General features: G+C 39.6%; 1 protein-coding gene across 1 annotated transcript in view; it reads right to left on the bottom strand.

The window, feature by feature from the left end:
* Slh (sec1 family domain containing Slh) overlaps positions 1-10,979 on the bottom strand; it is a 39,917-nt gene extending 28,938 nt beyond the window's left edge. Inside the window, exons 1-4 of the mRNA XM_076192205.1 lie at positions 10,873-10,979; positions 7,932-8,091; positions 4,956-5,169; positions 3,766-3,853 (exon numbers count right to left, since the gene is read on the bottom strand). Of these exons, the coding sequence (XP_076048320.1) occupies positions 3,766-3,853; positions 4,956-5,169; positions 7,932-8,091; positions 10,873-10,966 (556 nt within the window). The 5' untranslated portion in view covers positions 10,967-10,979. The remainder of the gene's footprint in view (positions 1-3,765; positions 3,854-4,955; positions 5,170-7,931; positions 8,092-10,872) is intronic.
* Positions 10,980-12,970: the final 1,991 nt, after the last annotated feature.

Genomic DNA, 12,970 nt, shown 5'->3' with positions numbered 1-12,970 from the left:
GGCTCTACTACTTTCATAAAAACTCCTGACTGCTCTTAACAGCTTTCCCCTGCTCCCATATAGTTGCAAAACCTCCCACAGTACCTTTCTGTCTACCCTGTCATAAGCCTTTTCCAAATCCATAGACCCAAAAAACATCCTTTCAATAAAACTTTCTCACATATTTACCTTACCACAAAAATCTGATCCACACAATCACTACCTTTCCTAAAACCACACTGTTCCTCACCAATTACTCCCTCTGTTACTCTCCAAATCATCTCAATTAAAACCCTCCCATAAGCCTTCCCAACTATACTCAACAAATCTATCCCTCTAAAACAATTGCATTCACATTTGTCCCCTTTTTCCTTGTAAAGCTGAACTATACAGGCAGTTCTTCAGCACTCTACCCTCCCTTAGATACACATTAAACAAATCTCACTAGCCAGTCCACTATTACTGTACCTCCCTTCTTCAGACAATCTCAGAAAAAGAAATAAAGGAACAATAAATGGTTGAAGAATTACATATCAATGAATAACCACCCACAATACATAATATAATTACCAAATTAAACACTACATACTAGACACATACATGACTGGAAAAGGGCTAACAAAATACCAATTCACAAAGGAGGAAGAGGAGCTACCACTAAACTACAGTGCTCAACACAAGTACTGTCCACCTGGGGTTAGGTAGACAGTACTTTTGTCAAATCTGGAAAGACCCATATGAGTAGCATGGTTTTGAACCAAAAATTTTGTCCACCTACAATAAGTGGGGAAGGGGTGGAGCTTATCAGTGAGCTAAGAATCAATCATGTCAGTCATTGTCTTGTTGGTGAGGAGGTAGTGTGCTGCAACCCCTCCATCCAGTAACATTGAAAACAGGGAGAAAGCCCTTCGGGCTGCATCAAAATTTCATTCACATGTAACCACTCCCTAATCCATCCCATCCCCCCACTCACTCCCATGCATCACAGCATCATCTATACCAGTGGTTCTCAAACTTTTTCATGAGCCTATTTGGAACAAAATGGACAGTGATATATACCCTTTACTGTGGAAAAAAAATGTGTACAGCTTTTCTTAAACAAAATCTCATCTACGCAACCTCTACCTGTCCTAAATCCACACTGTTCCTTGCCAATTACTCCCTCTGTTCCTCTCCTAATCCTCTCAATCAAGATCCTCCCATAAGCCTTCCCAACTACACTTAACAAGCTAATCCCTCTGAAACTACTACACTCACACTTGTCCCCTTTTCCCTTGTAAAGTGGAACTATACAGGCATTCCTCCAGTCCTCTGGCACTGTACCCTCTCTTAACCTCTTCACTCCGGGGCACATCGCATGTCTGGCAGCATTAGCTGCCCGACGTGCGATGTTGCGTCATAATAATCGCATTATAAAAAATAAAGTCGGTGCTCAATCGTTCGTTCTCTTTCACCCATGTATTTTGATAACCATAGAAAACTGATGAAGCCAGTTTAGAGAGAATGAAAATTATATAGATACGACTACAATAAATATAATCAAGATGGAGAAGTCGGCAACATCGAGTACCCACTTGTTCCTCATGCCACCTACGTAGGCGTCACCATATGGAAGTGGTTAAACAAACATTAAATAACCTCACCAGCCAGTCCACCATCACTGTACCTCCTTTTTTTCAGACATTCTGCATGACATCCATCCAGACCAGGTGCCTTACCTGCCCTCATCATCTTAACAACTGCCTTCACTTCATCCTTCCCTTTTCTCTTCCATTTTCCTCACTCATCACACTCATTTTCTTAGCACTTCCCACTGCAACTATCTTTCCTTCCCTATCCTCCTTCACATGTAGCAACTCCCTAAAATACTCTGCCCATCCTCCCCTTACTGCCTTCTCTTCAATTATCATCTCTCCATCTGCACCTTTCACCTTTTCTTCTCTACTTGATTCGCCTCCTCTTCCTCTTTTAATTTCTTTCCAAAACATCTTTTTATTACCTTCAAAATTTTCTGTCATACTCTTACCCCATTTCATATCTGCTCTCCTCTTTGCCTCCTTGATCTTGTGCTTTACTTCTCTTTTCTTTGTACCTCTCATATGATTCTACCATCCTATTTTGTAACCAATCTGTGAATGCTCACTTCTTCTCTTCCACAACCTTCTTTGCTTCATCATCCCACCACTCACTACCCTTCTTTCTATTTCCTCCCATCCTCCTTGTTCCACACATCATCTTTGCACACCTTGTGACTCCCTCCTTGAACCATCCCCATTCCTCCTCTACTCCTAGTTGTTGTTCCCTAGACTGTCTGTCCAAGCAGTCCTGGCCACTCTTAGTTCTACTCTTTCCTTCACTTCCTTCCACTCCTCTCTCAGCTTCTTCTTGTACTCCTTATCCTTTTCCATCTTATTTAAACAGTTTACTCTAAGCATCCCCCTACCTTCCATTCTTTTCCTTTCTCTGGATGTGCTGTGTCTTGCGACACTGCTTCTGACCCAGGGCGGTGGGCAGGGTGCAGGGATGACCCATCATCAAGGAGGTGCTCAGATGAGAGGGAGGGTGGGAGGGGTGTGGAGTGTATTTGGGGATGAAATGGGTGGGAGTGTTTTTATGCCTTTCCCTTTTTGGCTACCTCCCTTGGAAGGGGGAAAAAGCCTTAGTATATGTATGTATGTATGTATCTATCCTCTACACTCAACTTACCATCTACCAAAAAATGATCTGATATTCCCCCACTCTCTCCCCTTAGAAGATGTACATCCAAAACTTTTCCTTCTCTTCTGGTTAACACTATATTACATAGTCCATTAAAACCCTATCTACCACCTTTCCATCCACCAGTCTCTCCCATATGTATTTATGCTCGACTTTCTTCCTAAACATTGTATTTGTTATCAACTCTCTAGACACCTCTTCACCATCATCTCTCCACTACAATTTTTTTCTGGAACTCCATACTTACCATCCACTCTGTCTATTGGTTTGTCTCCTACCCTAGCATTGAGATCTCCCAATCCCACTACATTGACATTTCTTCCTAAACCCTCTATGTACTCATTGAAATATATCCAAAAAGACTCCTTTTCCTCTACACTCTTCTCACTATCAGGTCCATATGCACTTACAAAGATCCACATCTCTCTTCCCAGTTTCACCCTCATCCACACTAACCTTAAAGAAACCTCCTTCCACTCCACCATACATTTACCTATCTCTTCACTTACTGGTATAGCCACCCCTTCTCTCTCTTTACTCCTAACACCCAACTACACTTCCAAACTCAAACTCACCCTTTCCTTTCAACTTAGTTTCACTCAATGCCAACACATCCATCTTCTCACAATCATATTGCATATCTCTTTCCTTTTACTCTCATCTGTACTACATCCATGCACATTGAGAGACCCAAACCTTATGGTTCTGGTTGGAAAACTCCCAGACAGTCTTATGCCTTTACTTTTTTTTAGGAATGGTCCAAAGAAACCATTTTTAGCAATGGTTCTAATAACCTCCTATAATTCTTGAAGAGAAGCATTAGAATTTTCTTTGTTGTAATAGTATGGAGCTTTCTGAGTTACTAGCTAACAGGAAAAGAAAGGGAACAATTGCTGGATGTCAGCATTCCTTGTGCAAAAAAGTGGAGGAAAAGTAACACGTTAGAAAAAAATTGGACCCATTCCAGAACCTGTGTGCCAGTGCTTTGGGGATCTGAGTACATAACTATGACACTAGATAAAACATTAAACCTAATCATGCTAAAGTGTAAAAACATATTCTACTTACCATAGTATGATAAAGAGTCTCCACTTTGATGTTTTAGAACAAACATATCATCTTCCAGACTAATGAAGTTAACATACTGATCATAAACCTGAAAGGAATGAAAAGTATTATGTACCATTATACATACACACACACACACAAATGTGGTGCCAATTCACAAAGGTGGAAATAAGGAGACACCCCTAAACTACAGGTCAGTTTCACTGACCACCACAATTGTGAAATTATGTGAAAGGACTGTAAAAGATTGATGGACCAAATATCTTGAAAAGATGAACATACTGTCAGACTGTCAGTATGGTTTCAGATCTAGAAGGTTGCACATGTTGAACCTTTTAAGTTTTTACTCAAGAGTGATTGATGCTGCAAGAGAGAGAGGGGTGGGTGGACTGTGTGTACCTTGACTGACTTTTGATGAAGTACTTTACAGTGCTGTATCTTGCGACACTGCTTCTGACCCAGGGCAGTGGACAAGGTGCAGGGATGACCCGTCATCCAGGAGGTGCTAAGATGAGAGGGAGGGTGGAGGGGTGTGGAGTGTATTCAGGGATGGAATGGGTGGGAATGATCTTATGCCTTTTCCTTTTTGGCTACCTCCCTTGTAAGGGGGAAAAAGCCTTGGTATATGTATGTATGTACTTTACAGTTGCCTTATATGGAAATTGGAGCACATTAGAGGACTGAGAGCAAACTACTAGAATGGATGAAAGATTTTTTTTTTTTAAGAAAAGATACATGGACACATGAGGACAGTAGTAAAGGATAATATGTCAAAAGGAGAGCAGTGCTTACACCCAATAATGTTTCTTATCTATGTCAATGACATGATGAAGGGAACAAGCTATTCCAACATGTTCACAGATGATGCAAAAATCATGAGGAGAGTGAAAAATGAGGAAGACAGTAGACTATTGAATGGAAAATGAAATTCAATACCAAACAGTGCAAAATATTGGAAATGGGCAATAGTGGCAAAAGACCATCCTTAAACTATGGGCTGATAATATACTGACCATACAATTCTTAGCTCTCACATGTGGCCAGCTTTGGTTCAGTAATTTGAACAATGTTCAAACATAGGAGCAGAAAAAAAAGAAGACTGTTTAATTACAGTTCATTCAAATGTAGAGATTCCACTTTAACTTAACATATAAACTATGTATAAACATGTAGCAAAATAGAACTCTTGCCTTCTTAATATGAGCTTCACATCCTGCCTGGAGTGCAGAAAGTGCCAAGTCTTCCATCTTCTGTCTACTAATGGGTGAAATAAAGTTCAGATGATAAGATGAATATAGGCCATCTGCAAAATCTTGACCAATACGGACCAAATTTTCTTCTGTTGGCAGGCAAAAATATATAGCTGATACATCTGGCACCTCACCCCGCTCTGAATGCAACAACCTGAAACAAGTCCAACATTCAATTATGAAAACATTCCCATAAATCTTATTCATACCCTTATCAATACAAGTTTCCCTGTACGAGTACGAGTATAACTTGCCTCAGTTACTGATACTGCACAATAGACATCTGATGTTTACCTATAACATACAGTAAACCCTTAACATTCTTGGGTTTAACATGTATGGATTCAGTTATTAACAAGTAAGACCACAAATATGATCAAATAAAATATTTTATCATTCATGGGTAAGGCCACAAATGTCACAAGTGATAGAACTTGATTATTGACTCACCCTGTGCTGCCCACATATTTCCACATCACTACTCATCTCCCTCAATTGGATCTGACCATTGTAGTGTTTGCATCTCATGTGAGTAAAGTGATATCTACCATGCATATTATTCATGATGGCTCCCAAGAAGGCAGCTAAATCACCTACAGGAGCAACCCCTAAGTGCCAGAAGAAAGTGATGACCCTGGAGGAGAAGGTGGAGGTGTTGGACAAGTGTAGGAAGAGCTTGTTGTTTGTTGCTGTTGGTTACCTTTCCATGTGAATGAGAGTACTGTGCAGTCTATCAAAAAACAAATTAAAATTCCATTTGCACTGCAGTTACTGCCACTGCCTCTCACAGTGCTTAACATTTATTACAAGCAAGGGAAAATATAGTGATAAAGTTGGAGAAGACTTTGTTCTCATGGATTGAAGATCAGCACAAGGAAAAATGTTGCAGTGGGCTTGAAAGCAATTCAGCCGGAAGGTAAAATTCCTTGTATGAATGAATCAAGACTGCTGAAACAGCTGAAGAACCTAAACCAGGAACAAGTTCAGATACCACCTCATCCACATCACCCAAGCTATCTTTTAAAGCCAGCAAGGTGTATAACTTCAACTGGTGATTCTTAAAAATGTAAGGATCACTGGTAGGGCAGCACCAGCAGACATGAAGCAACCAAAATATTCCCAAAGATACTCAAAGATATCATAAAAGAGAAGAATTAAAACCATTCGTGAATAAAAATGTTTTAAAGGCTGCACATAATGTGTTTTCTTTCATTTTACACCCTGTATATGTAAAATGGGGGTCCAGGGGAGTTCTTAAGGAGAATTGTATTTATTCACTTTTTTTACAAGTTCATAATCAATGTGAATGTTAAGGGTTGACTGTATTTCCAAACTATGATTCTACATTTTGTCCCAACATGTACATGCAAAGTGGCATTATATGGGAGACCAGCATCTTCACCCTTTTTACTTCCTCGTCCCATCACATGTCCATTTAACTGATTCCTACCTAATCTGTGTGAAAAGTATAATTTGTTTCCTCCCCAGCAATTCTATCAGTTCATTCCCAGTGTACTCTCACTCTTTATTTCCATGTGCCCAACCATCCTGATAGTCTTTCATCAGCCCTATCTGCCAGCAATCCCTTTATACCACCACACTCTTCCTCATCTCATTTCTCACTCTATCCATCCTTAAACCCCCTCGATAATTCTCAGACATTTAATCTCAAACACTTTTAAATTTCTCCTTTCTGCCACCCTTAAATTTCAAGTTTCCATCCCATACAATGTTGCATACACAATTGCGCCTTCATAAAATCTTCTCTTTGCATCCATTCCCAGATGCCTGTTTCTCACAATACTTTTCATCACCTTGCTACCCACATTTACTAAACTTCTTCCAATCATATATCTCCCCAAACTCCATCACTAACTGCCTCCTCAGACCCTCCTTTGATACTGCCACATATGCAATGCACAGTGTAATCAACAAACAACAAATAACTCACATCCCACTTCTCTTCATTATCTCTATCCATCTCCAATCTTCTGCCCACCACTCTTGCATTTACCTCCCATACCATCCCATCCTTTAGCACACTGAATAGCCATGGATACATAATACATCCCTGTTGCAACCTCACTTTCATATCAAACCACTAATTCTCACCATTACCAACCCTAATACAAGCTCCAATACTTATGTAAAAGCTTTTGACTGCCCTAGACAGCTTCCCCATCCCATATCTGCAATACTTCCCAGTGTCTTCTTGTCCACCCTGTCATAAGCCTTCTCCAAATCCATAAAGGCCCAAAATATTTCCTTACCTTTTACCAAATACTTTTCGCAAATCTGCCTTACTATAAATATTTGAACCATGCGCTCTCTACTATTCCTAAACCCACACTGTTCCTCACCAATTATTTCCCGTTTCTCTTCTAATCATTTCAATTAACACCATACGCCTTGTCAACTACACACAACAAACTAATCCCTCTAAAATGGTCAACATTCACATTTCTCCCACCTTTCCTTTGTAAAGCAGAACTATACACGTCCTTAACAACTAAAGATTTTAAACTATGAATAAATGATATGTGGTTCTGGTCTGTATGGCTGCCTGAGAACAGACCCTAATGTACTGATCACATGTTACCATGTAGCCAATGGGCATATATTGATGATGATTCAGTTTAATGTCGTGAACTCCCTCCATCAGAGGCTAGGTTGGTGCCCCTTATACAGGACTTTATAGTGTGGAATTTAATGAGCCATGCCCTTGGTCCAACTCACTGGTGGCCGGGTTCAAACTGTTGTCACAATGACCTCCATCACAAGTAGTGATGCTTGAACCTGCTTGGCCAGCAAGCATATATTAGTACGAAATAAAATGTCCAAAACTCGCTTATACTTAAACTACAGACTACAATAACTATCAAGATTACAAAGAAGGGTGACTGTACTATTACTAACATGTGAAGTGTAACACCCATTTCTCGTAAATCCTTTATGGAAAGAAGAGGTGATATGATATCTTGGCCATGATGATCATATATAAGGACAGAAAATGATGTCTCACTGGTTACAGATGCTCCTCCTCCAGCACTAAGATTGATCATCCGCTTGAGGGAACCTGGAAACAAAAGAAAAAAATTTTACTCTTCATCTGTTTCATATATAAGTAAAACAATAATATATCATTACAATAATAACTATTTCCTTGAGTTTTAACAGATTGGAGACCTGCAGCCCCATACAAACTGGGATGCTAGGAGTACATATTCTATGGAACTGTGAAGCAGTAGCGACCAGAATTCATGCTTGGTGGAATTGGCATGTTGAACAAAATTTGATGTTGTTGCTGAAATTTTCATCCCTGGGGGGGGGTTTGAACTCAGATCATTGAATTAGTAGTCAAAAGTGGCACCACTGGAGTGTTGAGCTGTGTGTTTGAAATTATATTATTTTTAGGAAGTATGATGGAGGCTACAAGGATGGATATTGAGAAATTAGGTGAGGCAGAGAGCAGGAGTTGAAAGGGGTTAAGAGATTGGGTTGATCAAAGACTACTGGGTTGGTCTGGACATATACAAAGAACAAGTGAAGACAGGTGGATGGAGTGAACTTGAGAAGACTTCTAGTAATGCATCAACACAATTTCTACTTGAATTTGCAAAGTACCTTCTCCCTGCCAGTGCATCTGAAAACATGGTTTGGTATTACTCCAGAAGTGCCAACACATCCATCTTTTTTCTCATAAACATACTGCCTATCTCTTCTCTTTTACTCTCATCTGTACCACATCCACACACATTAAAAGACCAAAACCTTAGGGTTCTGGTTGGAAAACTCCTCCCAAACCCTCATGTCTTTGCTTTTTTAAGAATGTCCCCTTTGGGGCCACAGGGAGAAGGATGCCTAGTCCTATCCTGTCCTGTTTTTGTCACCTTATATGATTCCAGTGGAAAGACTTGGTGGCAGTATTCTTTTCCCCCACCACAGGGTTCGGCAAAATGAGAAAATGAATATTCAGAGAAGTGGTACAGGAAACAAGAGTGGGGAGGACAGCATAACGGAGGGAGAGTCACAATATAATAAAGTATAATTTCTTTATGTATAGAAATTTCCTATACTAGAGACAAAATGATGTGTAGCTCTGCTCTGTAGGGACACCCTAAGGTATCAACTGCATGCTACTGAACAGTTAATATTAACCCCACAATAACATGTAGCCAATATCCCAGACAATTTTAGCAATTTTTTTTATTGATTTCTGCCACTAAAAACTTATATTACATTGATGTATTTTAATTTACAAAATTAATATCTAATTTTCTATTGATATATCACTTAGGTATACACCTCAGGAGATTAATCCAGGGTTTGTCTGTTGAACTTTAATATTTTTTCATAACATTATTCTTGTATAAACTATCCACAGTTTTATATTTTCTGATAGTTTTCTTGTAGATCTGAACAATTCTGTCTTCTTTTCATTCTGGAAATCACTTCTTTTGCTGGTTTCTCCCAACCAAATCTCCTATTCCCACAGAATATTTGGGTAAAGGGATGAGAGGAATTTTTGCACTTCTTCATCAAAGATTTTCACAGGGAGCAAGTGCTAAACAGTATAAACAATATTCCCTTTCTCACTAGGAAGGTATAGTATAATCTATATTTTTTCTCCCCACTGAGTGGAGACTAGACAAGATTTGTAAAAATCAGGAACAGTGTTTCACTTACATGGCACACATAACATCTACAATGACCCACAGTCACACAACATTGTGTAGTAGATCATGAACTGAACTCATAGGCCTGTGAGCCTCTTCCAGAAGATTATCTGTGAGTATGGTAGATAAGACTTACCCCACTGGGGAGATGGGGCAAACCTAGGCAACATGTACCCCACAAGAGGAGACAAAATGTGCATCCCACATAGAGGTCTGGGGCATTACCCTCCCCAGCTAAGTAATACGGTATGCACTCCACTTGGGAGTCTTGTCTCTTTGTTGGGATAAATATTTACCATTTAGATTATATTAGGATAGGTTAGGGTAGATTAGATTAGGCTGGAGTAAAATAGATTAGGTTAGTTCATGGGAAAAAAATTATCCTGTTTGCTTGCTGGTTTAAACGATTACAAATTACACAGTTTGCTCCTTTCCCCTACCCTAAACCACAATTTAAAAAATGTGGTCACCTTGGAGTAAGGGGTGAATCAAATGAGTGATTTCCGAATAAAAAATAGAAACAAATGTTGGTAAAATTCCAGAATCACACAAACATATTTTAACACAAAACTTATGTTATCCAATAACTCCTATTCTAACCAATTTTAATAAAACCTAATCTAATGTAACCATTCCATAGAAATAATAGATCTTTCAAGTGCAAATAAAGAGATGAAAAATGTGTTTGCATGATACTATTCCAGAACCCAAATCCAAATGTCAAACTTGTTCAAATCAGCAAGAAAAAATATTTACATTTTTTTTACAAAAAAAGCCTGCAGTATATTTTTCGAATTTTTATCAAATTTATTACCTGAAACTGTGAAAAAATAAAATTGGGAATGAACATTTTTACAAGATTTGAAACTAGTTCAAGAAGGTTATTCTATTAGACGAGTGTCAATGAAAATATCACAGTTACCTCAAAACATAGGTAGAGGCTCCTTCAAGCAATACTACATAGCGATATATTGTAGGGACATACAAATGTAGCACAGACAGCAAATATGTAATTAGTGCTTACATCTACACCCTGACACAGGCTCAGGGCAATATTGTAAACAAACACAATGTACACTAAAACTTCTGTCATTTTTTGTGTTTGTACAGTGACATCACTAATAACCTTATATATTATCTAGTTTCTCCTGTGAAAAGAAGTTTAACAACAATGGTCTTACCAAGCTGTTTTTCTCGCAGCGACCCTGCCATGTTGTATACGTGGAACGACCGAGTGCGACTGACAACACATCTAAGTTTCCGAGTAGATAACATTGACAGGAGAAACAGCCTCAATATAAATTAATTTAGTGTAAAACCGATTAACTGCTAGTCGATATAAGAATATTTGTATTTACTAAGTATTTTACCTAGTTGTGGTATACGGGGTTAGTTCTCTGTTCATAGGATTCCGTATATACTGTGTGTCTCCACTTTATCTTAAATAAATAGATTTATACTGTTAGCCTGTTCTGCATTTTCATTCAACTTATTCCACAAATCCATGCATCTGTGTAAAAAAAATGTACTTTCTAACATCTTCTACATAATATATATATATTTTAAATATACATTTTCCCTTCTGTCACCTCGTTCCTTCATTTCCTACCAACAGATCCTGTCATTTTTATAGCTATTTTTTATAATTTTTCAAACACAAGCACCCCCTACCCCTCCCTACCTTGCATAACTGTATATTCTATACACACTCTCCACTCATCCCTATCTCCTACCTTCTCCTTTCCTTGCTCAACAGACACCCCCTTCATGTCCAACGCCCCCTTCACCCCATCCACCCATCTTATTCTGAGTCGTCCCCTTACGTTCACTCTACCCACCTCTGCATTCCATGCCTCATTTACTAATATTTCATCACTCAATCTTTCCATGTGTGATTATGTGTGAATGATATTTTGACAAAACCATAACGGATTTCTCCCGTCTTCTCTTTTTCTGCATGAGGGAACGGAGAGCGGGGGTCGCCGATTAAATGAAACGGCATGGCTGTGGATGTACTATGTCTGTTGGTTTGCCTCTGATCCAGGGCAGTGGGCGAGATACAGGGATGGCCCGTCATCCAGGAGGAGCCAAGATGAGATGGGGGAAATAGTGGTAAATGGGTGGGAGTAGGCACGTGCCTTTGACTTGCAGGCTACTTCCCTTATAAGGGTGGGAGTTCTTGGTATATAAATATAGACAGATACCTATTTTTAACTAAATATCATGATCATATCATCTTTCTTTGGTCCTCCATGCAGGATGTAGCCTACAAGTTGTTATTTTTTCAGTCTGTCCTCATATGTCTTATCCTCAAGGATTGGAATAATTTTGAAAGCCCCCCTTTGCAGTCTCTCCATTTTTCTTATATATTTCTTTGGGGATGGTGATTACACCATTGCTGTTCAGCATATTCTAGTCCAGGACGAGCTAGACTTCCATTTATCATATCTTATTTTGCTTAATTTAGTAGTACTACATACATACATATACCAAGAGCTTTTTCCTCCTTACAAGGGAGGCAGCCACTCCCACCCATTCCATACCCACATATTCCACTCCTATTCACCCCCTCCCTTCCTCATATCTTGGCTCCTCCTGGATAGTGGGTCATCCCTGCATCTCGCCCACTGTCCTGGCAATGTAGCAAAACACAACATCCACAGCAAGGCTTCTTTATTTAATCGGCGACTCCCCCCCATCTCCGTCCCCTGATACAGAAAAAGAGAAGACGGGGAGAAATTCTTCGGCCTGCGTCAAAAATACCATTCAAACATACTCCCTCACCCTCCCCCACCAACTCCCCTCTATGCATCTCAGCGTCATCCATACACGACTAGTCTCCACTCACCTCTATCATCTGTCTTCTCCCTTCCTTCCTCAACAGACACTCCCTTCTTTCCTAGTGCCCCATTTACCCCATCCATCCATCTCATCATTGGTCGCCCCCTCATGTTCACTCCTTCCACATCTCTTTTACTAATCTTTCTTCAGTCCTTCTTTCCATGTGTCCAAACCATCCCAATACTCTTTCATCAACCCTATCTCTCAACTCCCTTTCCACCCCCACTCTCCTCCTCACCTCCTCGTTTCTCACTCTATCCAACCTAGTGACCCCTACCATACTTCTCAGACATTTCATCTCAAACACATCAAAACTCCTCATTTCTTCCTCTCTTATGTTCCATGTTTCTACCCCAATCGGTGCTGTCAGCACAATCACTCCTTCATACAATCTCCTTTTAGCATCCATTCTCAAATGTCTATTTTGCATTACACTTT

The sequence above is a fragment of the Oratosquilla oratoria genome, chromosome 11 (genome assembly GCF_046742065.1).
Source record: "Oratosquilla oratoria isolate Oo_2021 chromosome 11, ASM4674206v1, whole genome shotgun sequence".
Lineage (NCBI taxonomy): Eukaryota > Metazoa > Arthropoda > Malacostraca > Stomatopoda > Squillidae > Oratosquilla > Oratosquilla oratoria.
This window is presented reverse-complemented; position numbering and strand designations above follow the sequence as displayed.